The sequence below is a fragment of the Triplophysa dalaica genome, chromosome 2, assembly GCF_015846415.1.
Source record: "Triplophysa dalaica isolate WHDGS20190420 chromosome 2, ASM1584641v1, whole genome shotgun sequence".
Classification (NCBI taxonomy): domain Eukaryota; kingdom Metazoa; phylum Chordata; class Actinopteri; order Cypriniformes; family Nemacheilidae; genus Triplophysa; species Triplophysa dalaica.
The window spans coordinates 1,632,219-1,656,432 of NC_079543.1; the positions used below are offsets into that span (position 1 = coordinate 1,632,219).

Genomic DNA, 24,214 nt, shown 5'->3' on the forward strand with positions numbered 1-24,214 from the left:
GCTAAAAAATGTGTTCATTAATGAAAAGTAAACTCTTAGAGCTTTCCAATTATACACAGGTTGTTGAGATTTCTTCTCAGTTTAATAATATAATGTTTAAGTTATGAATTTGTTATAATTGGCCCCACCTGTGGTACATTTGACATTTCAATTAACACCTGTATACGAACAAGGACTACGTATTTGATAACAAGACTTACAATTGTCATTGTTTTGGTATAGAAAATTAGCAGTTATACGTACATTTTTGTAACATGGCTGGAATCATTCATTTTCTAGAATATAATTGTCACAATAAGCATCTCTGGATGTAAGTGCTTGTGCATGTATAAATTCACATCAAACGTGAGACAACTGATAACAACAATAGGTTAATAAACCCAACAGATAACTCGACAGAATCTGGTGATAAACTTCAATGTGGGTAAGTTGAGCGCTGATAAATCTTGGGACGGTCCACTGACGTCACGCACAGTTTGCCACAACACTGCGAAGTCATGGCTGTGCATTTCAATACCCGAAAATTGGATACCGTTTCATTGTTGTCATGTGTTAGTGTATGAAATATAATCTTTGAGTTTACACAACAACCAATATGTTTTCATAATCATTCACAGTCAGCTTGATCTTGAGTTTTGACGGACCGGCTTGACAAGGTTGCCAGATCTGTGAAACAAAATCCTTCATCACGAGCCTAACGTTCCTTATCCAAATAAGAGAACTCAATATTCATAAATAAAATAATTGTAAGATTGACAGCTTTATAACAAATCATTCAACTCCTAACCTGTGAATAAGACAAAGCAACAGTTACAAAGTAATCAAATTACACTGTAAAGCCGCAGACTTGGCAACACAGACCTGCTCACAGCGTTCCAATAGGCGGACGACCGACGTATAGATCAGTGGTTGTGACACTCGGAAGGAAGTCATCCCGAAACTAATACTGGAACAGGAAGAAAGATGAAAAGTAGAATGTATCAGTCAAACATGTTTTTCGCAGTAAGTAAACAACTCATTTTACATTATCGCGGAAACGATTTGATGTGGTATGAAGGTCAATGATGTTTGTGTTATCATCACACTTGTGAAATAAGCGCGACCTGTAATAATCATTTAAACAGAAAATCTTTAAGTTGCTTAATGAGGGAAATGAATTGCGTTTTTTAACATAAAGCTGTGTCGTGAGTTTGTTTTGAACATGTGTTAAGGAAAACAAGACCATGTTAGAACAAGATTTTTACCTTAAAAGTCATACGACCACTATTAAAGGGGACGCGCCCAGTCACGTGCCCATAGTACACATAAGAGAGATGACTGTTCAACATTTGTCCTAAAGTAAATATGAATTTGTGATCTTTATATATCATAAAGCTATCTACATTTTATTGTAGATAGATATTGTTATGTAATAGATTTGTTTCTAAATGTTAAATACCTATATAAAATGTATAGGATAAAGCAATGTAAGTCGCTTTGGATAAAAGCGTGTGCCAAATGCCTAAATGTAAATGTAATGTAATCATTGATTACTTGTATATAAGTGATATATCTTACACGTGTATTTCATACAGTACAAGTACAATTTCTACAAACGTTTCCTATTAATTAAGTTTAGGCCTATGTGTAAATTTATTCTCGTAAATTATTTTATATTTTTCTTTATACAGGTCATTTTGAGGGAGCCTGATGTTCTGTAACGTATCAGTAAACTTATAATTTATACAATTTATCTTGACTTAAAATGAGAGCACATATCTGTGCTCAAGTAAGTAAAAAAACATACTGTCCATATTAGTGGTGGGCATAGATTATTCTTTTTTAAATCTATATTAATCTAGATTAAAATGGCTCGTTTGAATTCTGCCGAAGGCATTCAGAATATATGTGCTACCCAAATAATGACTAAAAGTAAGTCTTTGAGAACGGGTTTCTCAAGCCAGGTGGCGCATAAGACCAGGGGCTCATCTCCTGTTCGCAAAATGCATCACAAACTGCTGGAGAAAGCTGTTCTACTATGATAATTGGTGATGAAAATAAATTATATTCAATAAGATGTACTTGTGTTTACTTCCGCATAAGCTAAGGGATGATTTGCGTTTAGGTGGTACTTGAGACTGGAAGAGCTCCTACAGTACATTTACATTTAGTCATTTAGCAGACGCTTTTATCCAAAGCAACTTACAAAGAGTTAGGGAGCAACAAGCGATATGTCATACAGGAGCCATAATACATTAGATCTCAATACAAAGTTACTGGTTTCAACTAAAGCTAGACCACTACCTGTTTACAGAAAGTTTTTTTGTTTAAAACCAATTCCGCATTGCACAAGGTGCAAACAACCCGGCGGCTTCAGGGCATCCGTGCATCCGTGTTAGCACATCACATTTGATGTGGTAATTTCACAGTAACGTTATGTTGTGTTCAGACCAAACGCGAATGGCTCATCAAGCGTGAGTGATTTACATGTTAAATCAATGCAAAGACGCGATAGACCTACTTGCGACAAGAATGACGCGAATAAAGCCCTGGTCATGAGATGATGAGGTGGCGGGAATGACGTGAATTGCGCGAATCACGCGAGTTGAAAAATCTTGTTTTCGCCTGGTACAGTGCCATTGAGCTAGGTATACATCCGCGCTAAAATATCAAGGTGAAAGTCATCATAGCATGCGTAGTATAGACCCAGCTCCCAACCCAACTTTGAAAATAGGTTAACGGCGACATTTTTTTTAACGCGCGATAAGAGTCTCATGTTAACGCAGCACGTTAACGGCGTTAACGACGGACCACTAGTCCATATACATTACATGTATTTAATTATTATTATAATGTAATTCAATTTTGTGTGTTCGTTCAGGATGCAGAAGGATGTTCTGATCCGGATTCAGTCCAGTTGTGTAGTTTTTGAGCAGGTTTTGCCAAATCCGGTGTGTATCAGCTGTTTCTGCAGACACTGTATCATCCGATACTGAAATCAGAACATCAGAAGATTCCTCAGTGTAAAAAAAAACCTCTACAATCACACAAAGTTATGGAAGGAACCAGTTCCTCTTTTTCCACTCACAGCTGGAGAAAATCAGACCTGCAGGAGGAGACTGAAGACGTGAAGCAGGATTGTCTTGATGAATCAGTGGATGATGTTCTGCAGAGAGTGAAAGAAAAACACAAAAGCATCATGAAGAACAAGTATGAGAATTTATTTGAAGGAATCAAAGCACAGGAGAATCAAACGCTCCTGAAGAGAATTTACACACAGCTGTACATCATAGAGGGAGAGAGTGAAGGAGTGAATGAAGAACATGAGGTTTTACACATGGAGAAAAAGCCCAGAAGAACACAAGACTTACAAGACTCTCCAATCTACTGCAATGACATCTTTAAAGCTCAATCACATCAAAGAGAAAAAATCAAGAGTGTTCTTACTAAAGGCATCGCTGGAATTGGAAAAACAGTCTCTGTGCACAAGTTCATTCTGGATTGGGCCGAGGGAACAGCCAATCAGGACGTAGATTTCATGTTCCTGCTTCCGTTTCGAGAGCTGAACTTGATTGGAGAGCATCGCTACAGTCTTCACAAACTTCTGCTGGACTTTCATCCTGAACTTCAAGATGTGGACTCAAAGATTTATGAGGAGTGTAAAGTTGTGTTCATCTTTGATGGTCTGGATGAAAGCAGAATGACTCTGATGTTTTCAGACAGTGAGAAAGTTTCTGATGTGACTGACACTTCATCAGTGGCTGTGTTGATGTCAAACCTCATGAAAGGAGATCTGCTTCCCTCTGCTCTCATCTGGATCACCTCCAGACCAGCAGCAGCCAATCAGATCCCCTCCAAATACATCACGCTTGTGACAGAAATCCAGGGATTCAACGACGCTCAGAAGGAGGAATATTTCAGGAAGAGAATCAGCGACGAGCATCAAGCCAGCAGAATCATGTCACACATTAGAAGAGCGAGAAGCCTCCACATCATGTGTCACATACCAGTCTTCTGTTGGATCTCATCCACTGTGCTTCAGAAGATCCTGACACAAGATCACAGTGAAGAAATCCCCAAAACTCTGAGTGAAATGTACATCCACTTCCTGCTGATTCAGATGAAGATGAAGAATGAGAAGTATGATCCAGAAAGAGATCCAGAGATCAACAGAGAAGTGATTGTGAAACTAGCTGAAGTGGCTTTCGAACAGCTGATGAAGGGCAATGTGATGTTCTATGAGGAGGATCTGAGAGAGTGTGGGATAGACATCACTGACGCCTCGCTGTATTCTGGCATCTGTACTGAGATCTTTAAGGAGGAATCTGTCATTCATCAGAGGAAGATCTACAGCTTCATACATCTCAGTCTTCAGGAGTTCCTCGCTGCGTTCTACGTGTTTTACTATTATGTTATCAAAATTACAGACACTTTACAGTTTTTTGATGTAGTTCACACTTTGCATAAAGAAGCAGCAGATAAAGCTCTTGAGAGTGAAACTGGTCATCTGGATCTTTTCTTGAGATTTCTGTTGGGCATCTCACTGGAGTCCAATCAGAGACTCTTACAGGATCTACTGACACAAACACTGGACACATCACAAGCCATCAAGAAAACCACACAGTACTTTAAAGATCAAATCAAGAGTAATGATGGTCTGTCAGCTGAAAGGTCCATCAATCTGTTCTTGTGTCTGTCTGAAGTGAATGATCAGACTCTGTACAGAGAGATTGAAGAGTTTGTGAGATCAGACAAACACTCAGAGAAGAAACTCTCTGCTGCTCACTGTTCAGCAATAGTCTACATGCTTCAGATGTCAGAGGAGGTGATGGATGAGTTTGATCTGAAGAAATACAACACAACACAGGAGGGCAGAAGAAGACTCACACCAGCTGTCAACAACTGCACAAGAGCTCTGTGAGTATTACATATAACCGTAATTCTGTTCCTGAATATCATTTTCATGGGAGTCATGGGAATTGTTTTATTCTCTATCACAGCCTTGCTGATTGTAATCTCAATGATCGATCCTGTGAAATCGTCGCTTCAGCTCTTGAATCATTAAACTCACCCTTGAGAGAGCTTGATGTGAGTAACAATGATCTTCAGGATTCAGGAGTGAAGCTGATCTCTGATACTCTCAAGAACACAAACTGTCATCTACAGATACTGAGGTGATGCTCTCACTATACTGATTTCACAAAATAAATGTATTATGAATAGTAATAAAACATGTTGTTTATCTTCTGTAGGTTATCAGGTTGTATGGTGACAGATGAAGGATGTTGTTATTTGGCTTCAGCTCTGAGTTCAAACCCGTCACACCTGAGAGAACTCGACCTGAGCTACAATCACCCACAACACTCAACACTTCAGCTGCTCGCTTATCAAGATGATCCAAACTACACACTCAACAATCTCAAGTATGACACACAACACTAATACTGTCATGTGTGTGTATTCACCTAATTTTATGTTTCCCCAGAAGTGAGCAAGTTAGGAATTTCCCATTCGATGACATTTGATGTTATGTTACAAAATAGAGATGATTCATATTGTTTTTTGTTAAAAATACTAGTGTAAAATACTGTTTCCTTGAGTGTCTTTGTCCCTCTCTTTAGTTTGGATCATGGAGGACACTTCAGGATCATACCAGGACTGAGAAAATGTCAGTCCTGCCCTTTACACACTCTCTTCTGCTCATTGTGTTCAAACTGTGGAAATACGAAATCGCATCATATGACTCCTTTAACGTTGAATCAATGTTAAGAATAGAGAATGTGAAGCTACGTCACACCTTGTTGCGCCATCTCGGGAGGATTGTGCGTCCAAAGCAGTGTTTTGTTTTTCTTGTTTGATAAGGAAATATAACTGTGTTATGACGATCTACATGTGTTAAAATCTGCAATATCATTACACAGAGTCATTCAGGAAAATCCCATGGTTCTTTTGCTTTCGATATCAAGTAACAGTACATATCAAAACAATAATGGCAGCGTAGTATGATCCTCCCAAGATGGCGGCGCCACTGCAACATAGGGAGTGACGTCAGCTTCATATTCTCTATAACCTATTTAAAGGGAAAGTTTACCCAAAAATAAAAATTCTGTCATCATTTACTCACCCTTGTGTTGTTTCAAACAAGTAGAAATGTCTTTGTTCTGTTAAACTCAAAGAAAGATATTTGTAAGTGTTCTGTGACATCATCCACAACCATAGTTCTGTCTAACACAAAGTGAGATATTCTGATGAATTTAGGAATACAATCAGTTCTGGGGCACCTTTGCCTATCATTTATTTTTTCCTACTCTATCAGTCAATGAAGTCAGAGATTTAACAATTGCGACATTCTTCCAAATATCTTTCTCTGTGTTCATCAGAACAAAGTAATTCATGTAGTTATGATATGAGGGTGAGCAATATGACAGAATAAATTTTTTTGGGTGAACTATCTAACAGTGATTCAAAAGTTATCTTTGCTATTTGGGAATTCCAATCTGATACATACATACACATTTAGCGGCATGTAAAGTTGTATCATCATGAAGTTTGTTATACATTTGTGCAAGCATCATGTGTAGGATTCATAATAAAACATGTTAGCGTAATGTTTGAACGTGCTTGACACCAGCCTGATAAAAACGTATCTGAATCTTGTCTCAAAAAAATGTTAGTCACTCACCCTTTTCTGTTTTTCTTCTGTACATCTGCTTAACACCACTGTCATCATATTTGAAACTGTCGAAATCTTGTGTCTCCAGATGTCTGCGATCTCACACTGGATCCCAACACGGCCAACGTTCGTCTGGTTCTGTCTGAAGAGAACATGAAGATCATGTATGTTAAAGAACCACAGTCGTATCCCGATCATCCGGAGAGATTTGAGCACTTTGAGCAGATTCTGTGTAGAGAAGGTCTGACCGGACGCTGTTACTGGGAGGTGGACTGGACGGGATATGCTGATGTATCTGTGACATATAAAGGAATCGGCAGGAGAGGAGGAGGAGATGACTGTCGATTTGGATGGAATGCAAACTCCTGGAGTCTCTTTTGCACAGCTGATATATTTAGCGTGTGGCACAATAATAAAAACATTTACATATCTGCTCCTTCACCTCCATCTAATAGAGTAGGAGTGTATCTGGACTGGCAGGCTGGTGCTCTGTCCTTCTACAGCGTCTCTGACACACACACACTCACACACTTACACACATTCAACACAACATTCACTCAACCGCTATATGCTGGATTTAGATTATTTCCTAAATCATCTGTGACTCTGTGTCAAATTGAACAACCTACAGTGAGGAACATCTGAGGCTTCACATGAACGAAATCCAAATTTATTGACTTTGCAGCAAGGTTAAAGGTGATTCGGAAATGCATGTAAATATCAATCAAGTAATGTCAATAAATTACAATTGTGTAATATTATTCAGTGTCTGAATTGTCTAGGAAATATTGAAATGCACATTACAATTGTTCCATTGATTCTTCTTTCATTTCCAAACACACACCACTCTTCAAATTTAACGTGTTATAAATCACCACATTTCATTTCAACCACCTTCAATTATTTTACAATAGTGCAAATGATCATAATTCTGCTCACATACCACAACCGGAATCTTTCAAGTTCCTTTATGACCAACACTCATAGGATATTTATAATAAACACTGCAAAAAAAGATCTCTCATCAATAAACATTTTTTATGTAAACTGTTGAACAAGTTCATTTTCGTAATGGGCAGAAAAATGATCGTCAGGAGTCTAGTGTTGAGTGTGATGTGTCTCCAGTCCAGCAGGAGTCGCTCTGCAGCTCTTCAGTCCGCCGATAAACACACTAAAGAAAGAAAGAAAGACAAACATCAAGCGCTGCGTGTTTACATCACTTTGATTTTCTCTCTTTAGTGTTTTAAACACAGTGTTGTGTGTGTGTGTGTGTTTGTGTTGAGATGTTGCCGATGACGTCACAGATGTGCTGTAAATCAGTGGGAACTGATCTGTCCATGCTGGATATTGATGATTTCATCACAGAAATCTGTCAGCTGAAGAAAGAGGTGAAGTTACTGGAGGAAAAGCTGAGGACAAGAGGAGATGAACTCAACACAGAGGTTTGGACACATTCAACATCATTTACCTCAATCACTCACACTGCTTTTATTCTGTCATTCATGTCAAACTAAATCAAAGTTATAGATCACACATAGTGTTGTCACGATCCTGGAATATCTAACTTCGATTCAATGCCTGAAAAATCGATATTCGATACATGGTGAAAAATCGGCCATAAAAATATGGCCCTGAATGTTTTACTTTTATTTAAAGTTAAATTGAAGAAGATAGACAATGAGGTATACATTTACATCGATTTTAAATAGTAAATGTATTTGTAAAATGTACATTAGATTAACAATCAATACACAAAGTTTTATTTGTCGCTATCAATGGACCAGAGCTTACATAAATAGTTGAGAGATTAATAAAGACATTAAAGAGTTTAATAAATACTTAAACAAATGTATTGTTCATTTATGTTAAGAGCGTACATTTATATGATTAAAAAATACATATTTGGCTTTTATTCACATATAATCATTGATCATACAGAAACACAAACTTTAAGCGCAGGAACTGTTTGCAAAGACTTGCAATGGCAATCTTTGTAAATTTAACACATTTTACTGGAGCGATTGAGACAAGTGGATGAAATCATTCATCAGCGCATACTTAGAGCGTTATAATAAACATGGAAGTGCAAATGTGTATCACATGCGAGAACTGTTGCGGAGACTTTACCTGCACCAGCATAATTTCAAACATCAACTTAACCGGAGCGAATGAGACGAGTGGATGAATTTATTGATCAGTGCACATACATAGAGCATTATGGGAAACGTAAACGAGCGTGCACTAAGCGCCAGCTGTGTTACTGAGACTCTGTCATCTTTTCTGGTAATGATACATGGGACGTGCGTATTGGAACCGTTTGATGATTGATACGTATCAAAATATCGATATTTTTGACAACACTAATCAAGACATATATTTTATTTAAAGCTCCAGTGCTGATGATGTGTTTTGTGTTTGTCAGGATGTGTCGAGGGTTTTGTCGGGTCAATCTTCAGTGTGTGTGAGTGACGGGAGCTACACAGAATGTATGGATTCAGTGTGGAGCAGCAGAAATCTGATCACAACACAACCACTGCTGGACAAGCTCTCTGAACAGAAGGCCAGACACACACAGGACTCAGAGCTCAGCCTCACTTTACTCTGTTATACTGACACAAACCCCACAGACGCTCAGGACACTGTGTGTGACAGTAATCACACCTTGAATCAGGATGAATCTACTGATCAAACCTCCACAGAGTCTCTGGATTCTGTCTGTAACGCTGGAGAACAGCAGATCCTGAACACCAGACCACTGAACATGTGTTTTGTCAAACTGATGGACTGCAGGAAACTGATGGAGATGGAAACACAAACTACAGTAGGAAGTAAGGAAGAACAGATTGATGAAGATGATAAACATGATGATTTTATTCCTTCAGGTATGTTTTATCTGTTGTTTTTTTCACTGTGATGTAAGATGCTTTTTCATTAAATATGTTTTTTGGTCACTTGAGAAAACTACAGAAACAATTCTCATTCTCAGTCAACACTGATGTAGTTTCAGATGTGCTGGAGCTTCTTCTTAACGCTGTTGTGTTTGTTTCAGATGAGAGCGGTGATTCATGTGGTGATGGAGAAACGGCCTCTACATCAAAACAGCGACTGACAGCACAAACTCTTTCCTGCATCACCTGTGGAAAGACATTCAGTTCACAGAGACGTTTAGAGACACATGAGAGAAAACACACAGAACAGAAACTCTTCACCTGCACCAGATGTGACATCAGCTTTCCTACCTTACAAGAGAAGAAACTTCATTCACAAGAGCACAGAGACAAGAAACACTTTCACTGTCAGCAGTGCGAGAAGAATTTTGTTTCCTCTTCTAGTCTGAAACGTCACATGAGGACACACACTGGAGAAAAACCTTTCCACTGCAGTGAATGTGACAAATATTTCAGCACCAAAGGAAATCTTGCTGTTCATCAGAGAATTCACACGGGAGAAAAAATGTACGAGAAGAAACACTTTCACTGTGAGCAGTGTGGGAAGAATTTTTTTTCAACTTCTAATATGGGAGCCCACATAAAGACACACACGGGAGAAAAACCTTTCCACTGCAGTGAATGTGACAAATATTTCAGCACCAAAGGAAATCTTGTTATGCATCAGAGAATTCACACGGGAGAAAAACCGTACAAGTGTCCTCACTGTGATTGGAGATTCAACCACAAAAATCTTCTGAAGAAACACATGCGTGTACACACAGATGAGAGACCGTATCAGTGCAGTGAATGTGGAAAAACCTTTAAGAGTTTAGCATCTTTAAAGTCCCACCAAAGAACTCACTCTAATGAGAAACTCTATCAGTGTTCACACTGTGATAAACGCTTCCGTCAGAAATGTCAGATGATAACTCATATGAGAACTCACACTGGAGAGAAACCTTATCTCTGCTCTCACTGTGGAAAGAGATTTATTGATTCAAATAGTTTAAATGGTCATGTGAGAATTCACACTGGAGAGAAACCTTATCACTGCAGTGTTTGTGGAAAGAGTTTCACTCGACAGGATACTTTAGCGAAACACAAGAGAACTCATACAAGTGAAAGACTTTATAAATGTTCTCAGTGTGACAAGACGTTTGCTCGACGAGATGTCCTTAAAACCCATGAGAGAGTTCACACTGGAGAGAAACCTTATCACTGCTCCATCTGTGGAGAGAGATTCACTTATTTAGGAAGTTTTAATTCTCATCAGAAGAAACATGCTGAAGAACAAACTGCACTGGAATCATCATAGTGTTTACTTTAATGGCCTCTATGATGAACTTATCACCTGACTCAGTTATTGCAGCTGAATGTTGCTATGTTTGAAAAACACGAGTATTATAATGATCTACTTCATGAGGTTTACAATGCTGTTAAAATGATACAAGAACATGTCTCAAAGATGAAATAGTATCAGTGTTGTTGGCTCTTTCATATTGATACGCATTTTGGGTCATTTTTCACTTTCCGTTTCATGTTCTGTACTCGTTGTTCCATCACATTTACTGATATTTTCTTATACTTGTACTACATCAACTTACATTAACAATTGATCAAATTATATCTGTGAAATTTAAGATGTTCTGTACACTAGAGTTTGGTTCTTCCTGAATCTGGTGAACGTGACGCTTCTGTTTAACACAGAACATCTCTCCAGATATTCTCCACTATTCCACCCTCAGTTTTCAACTCCTCCTGATGGACGGACAACATGTGACTATGCAGCTGCTGTTCTGTGAAAGATTGTGAGCATTGTTTCCATTTCCAGATATAATTGATTCAACATGTGCCCATATAAGAATGTGTTATTAAGAATAAAGAAAGGCAGGAGGAAGAATGACTTCTGTGTCAGAAGTGTGTCTTGAACAACAAGGTCACTGGGAGACTTAATGGTTGTTGGAGGACATGTTATGGATTTAAAATCCTTTTCAACCTTAAATTAGCGCTTAAAAAATACACCCAAGCCTGTTTTAAGACTTAAGAAATGGATGACTGTTTGCAAACGCCTGATTCAAGCTACAGTTCCACAAAGAACGAGAAAAGAACATTTGAAAATAACTGGAAATATAGCACTTATTTGAATACAGTTTTCGTTCTTGCCATACAAAGTTTAAAAATAAAACCTGGATACTCCCGCAGAAGATTTCATAGTTGATTTAAATTTGGTGGATGCAACCAACAATTCTTTGCATCGCAGCGACCCACCGTATTTTATTTGAATAAACAGCAGCAGCTGCACTTTCAATCAAATATGTGGTGTCTAAATGTAAACAGTTTATATATTTTTTCCATTGTATTTATTCAGCAGGCCGATGTAGTAAAGAAGAATTTGAAGGGTTTAGTGATTTTAATGTTTAAGTAAAGCAAGACATTTTTTAACACTTCTTGCATTGTTTAGGGTAGAAACTGACCGACGTTTTAATTCTTCAAATCATTTTATAGTCGTCTTTATTAATTTGACAGGTATGAGCACAATGTGTTGGCATAGCAACGTCATTCTTCTTAAATATTATTCCGTTTTCAGACATCCGAAACACTCCGAAATCGACATTAGTTGGGCAGATTTTGCTCTGAATATGAAGTAAAGACACAAGAAGATCATTTACCAAATATAAACTGTGCATATTGGCTATATAATATGCCTAATATTAGCAAAATACTTGGGGTAAATGTGTTGATTATAGGGAAAAACAACCACTGTAACCATAATATGTATTTATCTAAAGCTTGACTCCCCAAATCTGGCCCACACCTCACTCCCCATACTTTACTCATCTGGCCCACATACCGCGTGGAATGATGGCACTTGTGCGGTCCGCTCCTGTTTGCCAGATTTGGGCCACAGGCATATCAAAGCTATGCCACATGTCAAACATCAGAACAAATAAAGCAGAGCTGAAACAATTATAAACAACAGTTCATTTCAATTCTGGCCCAGATTTATCCCAAAACCAACACCTTTCTGTGCTCCTGTTTGACAGAATTTGGATTGAGTTTCATTATTATTATAGTGATGATTGAGTTATTAGTGATGAACATCTGCTTTTTAAAATAAAATAAATATTTACCCAGAGAAATACAACAACTACAACCTGAAATACAACCCAGCTAACAAAATTTTGTTATGAGAACGCTCCTTTTAAAATATTCAAAATGTCAATTTTTTATGTTTTAAGATCATTCCCAGCTGACAAAAGTCACCATCATGGTGTTCAGTGTTTCCTTGAGTTGGGCTCGTGACCCTTGACATTGACTTTTGTACATATATTTTTTGTTCTGATGTTTGACATGTGGCATAGCTTTGGCATGCCTGTGGCCCTCATCTGGCAAACAGGAGCGGACCGCACAAGTGCCATCATTCCACGCCATATGTGGGCCAGATGAGTAAAGTATTGGGGAGTAAGGTGTCGGCCAGATTTGGGCCGCAAAAATTTGCTATCTGTGTCGAATATGTATGTTATATAAAGAATCATGTTTCCACGCCCCTTTTATAACATATTAAGCTAACTAAAACCAAACTTATTAGAAAAACGAACGCTTGAACCATGGCATAAACCATCTTTGGCAAATATATATTTGAAGCGCAATTGGCCTTATTCCCGTTCATAACCTCTTGTTCACATGATTGACGGGTTTATGAGCGATACTGTAAGCAGCCACCAGGGGGAGATGATGTAGCTTTAATGTGCAGCATGTCTGTGGAGTCTGAAGTGAGCGAACAAAGTGAAAGTATATCTGCAGAGCAGGAAGAAGACTAAACAAACAGAATTTAAGACTTATATTTGCTTTTCGAAACTAATTCTTACATCATCGCTTAAACCACTTGATATGATATGAAGATTTTGTATTTTTGCAAACGAGAACTCATATTTTAGTTACGTTATGTATCCTATCGTTTATAATAAGTAAACCTTCACTTTAGTGTTAGCAGCAGTTGTGTTTTAACATGAGATTGACGTGTTATTAGATCTTATTTAATAGGAGTTAATAAAAACCAATTCATGCATTCATTTCAATGAAGTTTATTTTTTAACAGCCGTTTATGAGCAATGATTATTGATATTTCACATTTAAGCGAAACGTTTTTAAACTCACAGTGTACAATAACGTTATCTCAAGGCTCACAAAATCTGCGAGTGATGATTTATTACTTCTGTAATTTTGACAGTGATTCTACCTTTATCCATTTTACACATTTTAAGACATACAAATTTGATTTCAATATGTATAAACTTGTCATATAAAATAAATGCACGTATAAACGTTTTCAATGATTTTTTGCAAAGATTTTTATGGTTATTTTGAAGGAAACTTCTTGTTCTATAAAGTATTAAATGATGAAATAAGAGCAGTTATTTGTGCACGTGGAATAAAGCACGCAAATAAAATTAATAATTATGTGCAGGATATTTCCTCTTATCTCACATAATCCATTAACATGATTGCAGAAGGATGTTCTGATCAGATTCAGTCCAGATAAGAAGTTTGACACATAAAGTCATGGAAGGATCCAATTCTACCTGGACAGAATCAGACCTGCTGGAGGAGACTGAAGACCTGAAGAGAATTTACACACAGCTGTACATCATAGAGGGAGAGAGTGAAGGAGTGAATGAAGAACATGAGGTTTTACACATGGAGAAAAAGCCCAGAAGAACACAAGACTTACAAGACACTCCAATCTACTGCAATGACATCTTTAAAGCTCAATCACATCAAAGAGACAAAATCAAGAGTGTTCTTACTAAAGGCATCGCTGGAATTGGAAAAACAGTCTCTGTGCACAAGTTCATTCTGGATTGGGCCGAGGGAACAGCCAATCAGGACGTAGATTTCATGTTCCTGCTTCCGTTTCGAGAGTTGAACTTGATTCGAGAGCATCGCTACAGTCTTCACAAACTTCTGCTGGACTTTCATCCTGAACTTCAAGATGTGGACTCAAAGATTTATGAGGAGTGTAAAGTTGTGTTCATCTTTGATGGTCTGGATGAAAGCAGAATGACTCTGATGTTTTCAGACAGTGAGAAAGTTTCTGATGTGACGGACACTTCATCAGTGGCTGTGTTGATGTCAAACCTCATGAAAGGAGATCTGCTTCCCTCTGCTCTCATCTGGATCACCTCCAGACCAGCATCTGCCAATCAGATCCCCTCCAAATACATCACGCGTGTGACAGAAATCCAGGGATTCAGCGACGCTCAGAAGGAGGAATATTTCAGGAAGAGAATCAGCGACGAGCATCAAGCCAGCAGAATCATGTCGCACATTAGAAGAGCGAGAAGCCTCCACATCATGTGTCACATACCAGTCTTCTGTTGGATCTCATCCACTGTGCTTCAGAAGATCCTGACACAAGATCACAGTGAAAAAATCCCCAAAACTCTGAGTGAAATGTACATCCACTTCCTGCTGATTCAGATGAAGATGAAGAATGAGAAGTATGATCCAGAGAGAGATCCAGAGATCAACAGAGAAGTGATTGTGAAACTGGCTGAAGTGGCTTTCAAACAGCTGATGAAGGGCAATGTGATGTTCTATGAGGAGGATCTGAGAGAGTGTGGGATAGACATCACTGACGCCTCGCTGTATTCTGGCATCTGTACTGAGATCTTTAAGGAGGAATCTGTCATTCATCAGAGGAAGATCTACAGCTTCATACATCTCAGTCTTCAGGAGTTCCTCGCTGCGTTCTACCTGTTTTACTATTATGTTATCAAAATTACAGACACTTTACAGTTTTTTGATGTAGTTCACACTTTGCATAAAGAAGCAGCAGATAAAGCTCTTGAGAGTGAAACTGGTCATCTGGATCTTTTCTTGAGATTTCTGTTGGGCATCTCACTGGAGTCCAATCAGAGACTCTTACATGATCTACTGACACACACACTGGACACATCACAAACCATCAAAAGAATCACACAGTACATTAAAGATCAAATCAAGAGTAATGATGGTCTGTCAGCTGAAAGATCCATCAATCTGTTCTTGTGTCTGTCTGAAGTGAATGATCAGACTCTGTACAGAGAGATTGAGGGGTTTGTGAGATCAGACAAACACTCAGAGAAGAAACTCTCTGCTGCTCACTGTTCAGCAATAGTCTACATGCTTCAGATGTCAGAGGAGGTGATGGATGAGTTTGATCTGAAGAAATACAACACAACACAGGAGGGCAGAAGAAGACTCACACCAGCTGTCAACAACTGCACAAGAGCTCTGTGAGTATCACATATAACCGTAATTCTGTTCCTGAAAATCCTTTTTATGGGAGTCATGGGAATGTTTTGTTCTCTTTCAGACTTGCTGATTGTAATCTCAATGATCAATCCTGTAAAATCATCTCTTCAGCTCTTCAATCTTCAGATTCTCCTCTGAGAGAGCTTGATGTGAGTAACAATGATCTTCAGGATTCAGGAGTGAAGCTGATCTCTGATGCTCTCAAGAACACAAACTGTCAACTACAGATACTGAGGTTTGTACAGATATATCCAGAATGGTATAAAGTAGATGTTAAATAATTATATGGTAAAATTCCCGACTAAAAATAGTTAACCATTTACATGCTTAAGACATGTACTGTAAGACTAAAGATCGAATAACCAGGACTGGTAAGTTACTGTTTTATCATTAATATGTGATAAAACAAACATGGCGGCGCGGTACCTTCAGTGTAATGACGTCGTGAGCAATCCAGTCATTTATATAGATCAGTGACTAAAGTAAGCTAAAGCTGCGTGTTCCCTGTTTTGTAGGTTATCAGGTTGTATGTTGACGGATGAAGGATGTTGTTATTTGGCTTCAGCTCTGAGTTCAAACCCGTCACACCTGAGAGAACTCGACCTGAGCTACAATCACCCACAACACTCAACACTTCAGCTGCTCGCTTATCAAAATGATCCAAACTACACACTCAACAAACTCAAGTATGACACACAACACTAATACTGTCATGTGTGTGTATTCACTTAAGTTTATTTGTTTCCCCAGAAGTGAGTAAGTTAGGAATTTCCCACTTATTGACATTTGATGTGATGTTACAAAATCGAGATGATTCATAATGTTTTTTTGTTAAAAATACTAGTGTAAAATACTGTTTCCTTAAGTGTCTTTGTCCCTCTCTTTAGTTTGGATCATGGAGGACACTTCAGGATCACACCAGGACTGAGAAAATGTCAGTCCTGCACTTCACATTCTCTCTTCTGCTCATTGTGTCCAAACTGTGGAAACACGAATCGCATCATATGACTCCTTTAATGTTGAATCAATGTTAAGAAAAGAGAATGTGAAGCTACGTCACGCCATGTTGCATGTTGCACAATCTTGGGAGGATTGTGCATTCAAAGCAGTGTTTTGTTTTTCTTGTTTGACTAGGAAATGTAACTGTGTTAGGTCTATTTACTTATGTTAAAAACTGCAATATCATTACACAGAGTCATTCAGGAAAATCCCATGTTACTTTTGCTTTCGATATCTCCATATATCCTACAAAACAAGTAACAGTACATATCAAAACACTAATGGCAGCGTAGTATGATCCTCCCAAGATGGCGGCGCCACTGCAACATAGGGAGTGACGTCAGCTTCATATTCTCTATAACCTATTTAAAGGGAAAGTTTACCCAAAAATCATCATTACTCACCCTCGTGTTGTTTCAAACCTGTATAAATGTCTTTGTTCTTTTAAACTCAAAGAAAGATATTTGTGAGAATGTTCTGTGACATCATCCACTACCATAGTAGTTCTGTCTTACATAAAGTGAGATATTCTGATGAATTTAGGGATACAAACACTTCTGGGGCACCTTTGCCTATCATTTATTTTTTCCTACTCTGTCAGTCAATGAAATCACGGGTTGACAAATGAGACATTCTTCCAAATATCTTTCTCTGTGTTCATCAGAACAAAGTAATTCATACAGGTATGAAATGAAATGAGGATGAGCAAATAGTGACAGAATTTACATTTTTGGATGAACTAGCTAACAGTGTTTCAAAAGTTATCTTTGCTATTTGGGAATTCCAATCTGATACACACATACACATTAAGCGGCATGTAAAGTTGTATCGTTATGAAGTTTGTTATACATTTGTGCAAGCATCATGTGTAGGTTTCATAATAAAACATGATAGCGAAATGTTTGACAAAACGTAGCTGAATCTTGTCTCCAAAAAAATTCACCTTTTCTGTTTTTCTCCTGTACATCTGCCTAATACCACTTGTCAGCATATTTGAAAACTGTCAAAATCTTGTGTCTTCAGATGTCTGCGATCTCAAACTGGATCCCAACACGGCAAACGTTTGTCTGGTTCTGTCTGAAGAGAACATGAAGATCATGTATGTTAAAGACCCACAGCCATACCTGGATCATCCAGATAGATTTGAGCACTTTGAGCAGATTCTGTGTGGAGAGAGTCTGACCGGACGCTGTTACTGGGAGGTGGACTGGACGGGATATGCTGATGTATCTGTGACATATAAAGGAATCGGCAGGAGAGGAGGAGGAGATGACTGTCGATTTGGATGGAATGCAAACTCCTGGAGTCTCTTTTGCACAGCTGATATATTTAGCGTGTGGCACAATAATAAAAACATTTACATATCTGCTCCTTCACCTCCATCTAATAGAGTAGGAGTGTATCTGGACTGTCCGGCCGGCACTTTGTCCTTCTACAGCGTCTCTGACACACACACACTCACACACTTGCACACATTCAACACAACATTCACTGAACCTCTGTATGCTGGATTTAGATTATTTCCTAAATCATCTGTGACTCTGTGTCAAATTGAACAACCTACAGTGAGGAACATCTGAGGCTTCACATGAACGAAATCCAAACTTATTGACTTTGCAGCAAGGTTAAATGTGATTCGGAAATGCATGTAAATATCAATCAAGTAATGTCAATAAATTTCAATTGTGTAATATTATTCAGTGTCTGAATTGTCTAGGAAATATTGAAATGCACATTACAATTGTTCCATTGATTCTTCTTTCATTTCCAAACACACACCACTCTTCAAATTTAACGTGTTATAAATCACCACATTTCATTTCAACCACCTTCAATTATTTTACAATAGTGCAAATGATCATAATTCTGCTCACATACCACAACCGGAATCTTTCAAGTTCCTTTATGACCAACACTCATAGGATATTTATAATAAACACTGCAAAAAAAGATCTCTCATCAATAAACATTTTTTATGTAAACTGTTGAACCAGTTCATTTTCGTAATGGGCAGAAAAATGATCGTCAGGAGTCTAGTGTTGAGTGTGATGTGTCTCCAGTCCAGCAGGAGTCGCTCTGCAGCTCTTCAGTCCGCCGATAAACCCACTAAAGAAAGAAAGAAAGACAAACATCAAGCGCTGTGTTTATATCATTCTTCCGAGTGTCAATAGAGTGTTGTTTGTGTGTTTATTTGTGTTTACATGTTGACGATGACGTTACAGATGTGCTGTAAATCAGTGGGAACTGATCTGTCCATGCTGGATATTGATGATTTCATCACAGAAATCTGTCAGCTGAAGAAAGAGGTGAAGTTACTGGAGGAAAAGCTGAGGACAAGAGGAGATGAACTCAACACAGAGGTTTGGACACATTCAACATCATTTACCTCAATCACTCACACTGATTTTAAATGTTTGTATTTTAATAATGTTTTTAATCTTATTGTCATAGTTTATATCTTTATCTCAATATATTTCCTCTCTGAACAGAAGTCCAGACACACACAGGACTCAGAGCTCAGCCTCACTTTACTCTGTTATACTGACACAAACCCCACAGACGCTCAGGACACTGTGTGTGACAGTAATCACACCTTGAATCAGGATGAATCTACTGATCAAACCTCCACAGAGTCTCTGGATTCTGTCTGTAACGCTGGAGAACAGCAGATCCTGAACACCAGACCACTCAACATGTGTTCTGTCACACTGATGGACTGCAGGAAACTGATGGAGATGGAAACACAAACCACAGAAGAAGAACGTCACATTGATGAAGGAGAGAATCACGATGATTTCATTCCTTCTGGTTTGTTTTGTCTGTTTACTTTTTTCAATATTAAACTGTCATGTGAGTTGATGTTTCATAAATGTATTTTTGCCACACTTCGACCAAAAAGTTTCTCATTCTCAGTCGACACTGGTGTAGTTTCAGATGTGCTGGAGCTTCTTCTTAACGCTGTTGTGTTTGTTTCAGATGAGAGCGGTGATTCATGTGGTGATGGAGAAACGGCCTCTACATCAAAACAGCGACTGACAGCACAAACTCTTTCCTGCATCACCTGTGGAAAGACATTCAGTTCACAGAGACGTTTAGAGACACATGAGAGAAAACACACAGAACAGAAACTCTTCACCTGCACCAGATGTGACATCAGCTTTCCTACCTTACAAGAGAAGAAACTTCATTCACAAGAGCACAGAGACGAGAAACACTTTCACTGTCAGCAGTGCGGGAAGAATTTCTGTTCACAAGGATATTTAGCAAGACATGAGAGAAAACACACAGAACAGAAACACTTTTCCTGCAGGAGATGTAAGATCAGCTTTCCTACCTTACAAGAGAAGAAACTTCATTCACAAGAGCACAGTGACAAGAAACACTTTCACTGTCAGCAGTGTGGGAAGAATTTAAGCTCCTCTTCTCATCTGAAGATTCACATGATGTCACACACTGGAGAAAAACCTTTCCACTGCAGTCAATGTGGCAAATATTTCAGCACCAAAGGAAATCTTATTATTCATCACAGAATTCATACTGGGGGAAAACTGTTCGCGTGTCCTCACTGTGACAAGAGATTCAACCACAACTGCCTACTGAAGCAACATGTGCGTGTCCACACCAATGAGAGACCCTATCAGTGCAGTGAATGTGGAAAAACCTTTACGCAGTCAAGTTTTCTAAAATTACATCAAAGAACTCATTCTGAGGAGAAACTCTACCAGTGTTCACACTGTAATAAACGTTTCCTTCAAAAACATAATCTGACATCTCATGAGAGAACTCACACTGGAGAGAAACCTTATCACTGCTTTCACTGTGGAAAGAGCTTTGCTCGACTAACTCCTTTAACAAATCATCAGAGAATTCACACTGGAGAAAAACCTTATCAATGCAGTGTTTGTGGAAAGAGTTTTAGTCTTCATCAAGCTCTTAAAAAGCACCAGAGCATTCATACAGGTGAAAAACCCTTTAAATGTTCTTATTGTGACAAGACGTTCAGTGACTCAAGTGTCCTGAAAATCCACGAAAGAGTTCACACTGGAGAGAAACCTTATCACTGCTTTCACTGTGGAAGGAGCTTTGCTCAACTATCTCCTTTAAAAAAACACCAGAGTATTCACACTGGAGAGAAACCTTACCTCTGCTCTCTCTGTGGAAGGAGCTTTACTGATCAGAGTACTTTAAGAGTTCATCAGAGTCTTCACACGGGAGAAAAACCTTATCAGTGCAGTGTTTGTGGAAAGAGTTTTAATCGTCAGTATAATTTTACAAGACATCAGAAAATTCACACGGGAAAAATACCTAACAAATGTGACAAGACGTTCACTGACTCAAGTGTCTTGAAAACCCATGAGAGAGTTCACACCGGAGAGAAACATTTCACCGCTCCATCTGCAGCATCAGATTCCGTCATTTAGAAAGTTTTAATTCTCATCAGAAGAAACATCCTGAAGACCAACTGAACTGAAATCATCATTGCGTATCATCATCTGTTAAAGGCAGTTACGGGTCATCAACAAACAGTCGAATATTATTGTTTGCTTTAGATGTAATACAATGTGTATACAGGATTTAAGGTTAAAATAAGTTGTATTTTCCACATATCGTGCATGTTTGTATCTCCTGTTTGCTCTGCCTCTCTGAAATGTGCTGATATTTTACAAAACTCATCGTTGTGAAAATCGAGGTGTGCTATGATTGGCCAGTTAAATAGTGCGTAGTGATTGATCGAATACTGCTCGGAAATGTAACGCCTCTTACTATATTCATGGTTGCGCCGGCGACGGAACAATGAGATTTACAAGACAGCCCACCTTACTTGTGTTTAGATTTGGGGGGTCTTAGTCAAATCGTGTTGCGAGCTGACGTTGAGAGGCCGGGTGTTGTTACACGAGATGTTTCAGGCAGGTCTTGGTGAGCAGTCACTTCTAGATAAAATACATCTTTTGTTCAGACCCTTACATTTTTGCAGTTTTACGTGTCTAATACATGCATGGGAAACTTATAACACACCAAAGACAAAGAAAAACATATTTCCGGCGAATCACCCCTTCAAATTAATTATGAAATATGTTTTTGTATGTCGAAAGCTTGGTTGTGTTATTCTGCCACGATGCACCAGCACCGCTTAAAATAGAAATCATTATGTTATTTTTCCTTCCTGTTGTTTCAAAGATTAAAGGCTCAATTACTGTAGTAATGTGGTAAAGGCTAAAATGTACGTTAGGGTTTTAAGAATGTTAGCGTTCTGACATTTGGAATTTTAAGATGTAGAATAGTACATTTGAATAAACAAACCTTATGCATGATAGAGTCTTACATCATTTTTCATTTACAATGTCCAAAAACAAATTCACGTTTAAATGATTTTGTCTTTCCTCAGATGAAATTATTGCCATTAAATATACTATTTGAGTAGTATCGATGATTAAGTTAGAAGTTTATTTATTTTTAGACAGAATTTTGTCCCAAGTGAAACTGGCACAAAGTCACAGCAGAAGGACATTTAAGATTCAAGAAGAAACCATGTCAAAGACAGGCAGGTGCAGCGACAGGTGAAAGTCAGAACATGAGCAATTTTTACTAAAAGTTCACACGATACCACTTAATAATCTTACATTAACCATTTAAAAATGACAATTGAAAAGAAGATGAGAACAATTGTTGTCTGTTTAATGTTTATTTATTTATAAAAACAGAGATGTGTTGTCCAGGCACTTTTGCAGTGCCATTTTAGAGATTTCCTCCTGCATTTCAAATTGATTTTCCATCACACGTTTTCCTGCATAATACATTTGAGCTGTAAAAAATGGTCAGGCTTCTTTCCTGGAAAACATTTACGATAGTTGAACTGAGAAGATCTCTCTCGATTTGTGTCCACTTATTGCTTAACCATTTGACAAATATTAACAAAATAAGGTGGCAATAAAATAGGTGCTATAAATAAAGGACAACATATTAAATAAAACATATCAGAATAATAAAGGCTGTGTATGGGCAATTCCAGCGTTATGGACGTGACAAAAAAAATGCACAGAGAATGAATCTGTTATGATTATATTGAACCATCTGTTTATGTTTTACTGAACCCTTGTTGATAGAGTCTAAACATCAGTAACTTCAGTCTATAAAAAAAAAGAAAAAAAACATTTTGTGACAAAAAGAGGACACGGTTTTTGGGAGACAATGCACTTTGTAGGATTTCTGTGAAATAAAATGCACAATCCTGAAGAAAGAAAACCCAATGAATGGAGAAGTGATGCCTCTTTATAGAACATCAGTTTGTAACTTTATATTCATTTGTCCATTTATGAGGAATATGTAGCGTTATTGATGTGATAATCCTGAAAATGCCACTTGCCTGACTATGAAACATCATGCACTTAAAATACAACAAATGCTTTACAAATTTGAAGAAAGATCTCATTGGTATTCGAACCATCAAATCTGTGCTGATACCATACTAAAAAACGATGGTAAAACAGACTTTTTTCGTGGTAAGGTTTACATTTTCACGAAATTGCCTGTATATATAAAATGTGTATAAATCAATTCCAGTTTTAATATTTATTTATATTTAAAAACATTTTTACACTTAAAATATTTAGTATGTTTAAAGGCAGTGAGATCTTTGAAATATACCTTATGCCTTTAGTGAATACAAGTAAAAAACTAAGAAGATCTGAGTAACTATGTTTATTTATTATGACAAATAAAATTGAGTAAATATAATTAAAACCTTTAGTGTAAAGCACTTAAACAAATGAAACATCAAATTTGTTCAGCAGCAGACAAATCTTCATCGCATCCTCTGTTATGTATACTGACAGATAAGACAAAGGATAAAACATCACTTTGTCTTAAAACAGTGATTCTCAACAGGGAGACCCCATCTGAGTTGCAGGGGGGCTCATGATTTAAGAATTATTTAAAAAAAAGACCAAAATGAGCTTGAAATACATAAAAAGACCTAAACACAATATCCATCCATCCATCCATTTTCTACCGCTGTATCCGAACTACCTCGGGTCACGGGGAGCCTGCGCCTATCTCAGGAGTCATCGGGCATCAAGGCAGGATACACCCTGGATGGAGTGCCAACCCATCGCAGGGCACACACACTCACTCATTCACTCACCCACTCACACCCTACGGACAATTTTTCCAGAGTAAACACAATATATTTCTCATTAATTACACTTTCTTTTAATTAATTTTTACCATATTGTCAAGCTCAAAAATTACTTTTGGGGGTAGAATTTGTTTGTTTTTGTGAGTGGGAGGGAGGCCGAATATTGTAGAATACAGTGGGGTTTTTTATTTATATTACTTT

The 24,214-nt window shown here is 37.9% G+C and overlaps 3 protein-coding genes across 4 annotated transcripts; all 3 read left to right on the forward strand.

Annotated features, from left to right (window-relative positions):
• Nucleotides 1–890: 890 nt before the first annotated feature.
• LOC130437005 (NLR family CARD domain-containing protein 3-like) lies at nt 891–7,413 on the forward strand. 2 transcript variants are annotated; one of them, XM_056768100.1, is made up of 6 exons: nt 891–1,002; nt 2,861–4,896; nt 4,980–5,153; nt 5,232–5,402; nt 5,601–5,647; nt 6,741–7,413. In XM_056768100.1, the coding sequence occupies exons 2-6, from the start codon at nt 3,035–3,037 to the stop codon at nt 7,295–7,297; spliced, it is 2,811 nt and encodes a 936-aa protein (XP_056624078.1). In that variant the 5' UTR covers nt 891–1,002; nt 2,861–3,034; the 3' UTR covers nt 7,298–7,413. The 2 variants fall into 2 exon arrangements, with proteins under 2 accessions (XP_056624078.1, XP_056624087.1); XM_056768109.1 differs by lacking the exon at nt 5,601–5,647 and having other exon boundaries at nt 6,741–6,940.
• Nucleotides 7,414–7,957: 544 nt separating this feature from the next.
• On the forward strand, nt 7,958–11,485 carry LOC130437345 (gastrula zinc finger protein XlCGF57.1-like). Its single transcript, XM_056768711.1, has 3 exons — nt 7,958–8,094; nt 9,075–9,534; nt 9,702–11,485. The coding sequence occupies exons 1-3, from the start codon at nt 7,990–7,992 to the stop codon at nt 10,895–10,897; spliced, it is 1,761 nt and encodes a 586-aa protein (XP_056624689.1). The 5' UTR covers nt 7,958–7,989; the 3' UTR covers nt 10,898–11,485.
• Nucleotides 11,486–14,145: 2,660 nt separating this feature from the next.
• LOC130435654 (NACHT, LRR and PYD domains-containing protein 3-like) lies at nt 14,146–18,497 on the forward strand. Its single transcript, XM_056766428.1, has 5 exons — nt 14,146–15,860; nt 15,941–16,114; nt 16,395–16,565; nt 16,767–16,813; nt 17,902–18,497. Exons 1-5 carry the CDS (start codon nt 14,146–14,148, stop codon nt 18,456–18,458), a joined length of 2,664 nt encoding a protein of 887 aa, XP_056622406.1. The 3' UTR covers nt 18,459–18,497.
• The last annotated feature ends 5,717 nt before the right edge of the window (nt 18,498–24,214 follow it).

Excerpts from the sequence above, each read along its gene's own strand:
- LOC130437005 (XM_056768100.1), top strand. The coding sequence starts at position 3,035 with ATGGAAGGAACCAGTTCCTCTTTTTCCACTCACAGCTGGAGAAAATCA. Across the intron at positions 4,897-4,979 it reads AACAACTGCACAAGAGCTCT|CCTTGCTGATTGTAATCTCA; the intron begins GTGAGTATTACA and ends TCTCTATCACAG. Across the intron at positions 5,403-5,600 it reads TACACACTCAACAATCTCAA|TTTGGATCATGGAGGACACT; the intron begins GTATGACACACA and ends CCCTCTCTTTAG.
- LOC130437345 (XM_056768711.1), top strand. The coding sequence starts at position 7,990 with ATGCTGGATATTGATGATTTCATCACAGAAATCTGTCAGCTGAAGAAA. Across the intron at positions 8,095-9,074 it reads GAGATGAACTCAACACAGAG|GATGTGTCGAGGGTTTTGTC; the intron begins GTTTGGACACAT and ends TGTGTTTGTCAG. Across the intron at positions 9,535-9,701 it reads TGATGATTTTATTCCTTCAG|ATGAGAGCGGTGATTCATGT; the intron begins GTATGTTTTATC and ends TGTTTGTTTCAG.
- LOC130435654 (XM_056766428.1), top strand. The coding sequence starts at position 14,146 with ATGGAAGGATCCAATTCTACCTGGACAGAATCAGACCTGCTGGAGGAG. Across the intron at positions 15,861-15,940 it reads AACAACTGCACAAGAGCTCT|ACTTGCTGATTGTAATCTCA; the intron begins GTGAGTATCACA and ends GTTCTCTTTCAG. Across the intron at positions 16,115-16,394 it reads TGTCAACTACAGATACTGAG|GTTATCAGGTTGTATGTTGA; the intron begins GTTTGTACAGAT and ends CCTGTTTTGTAG.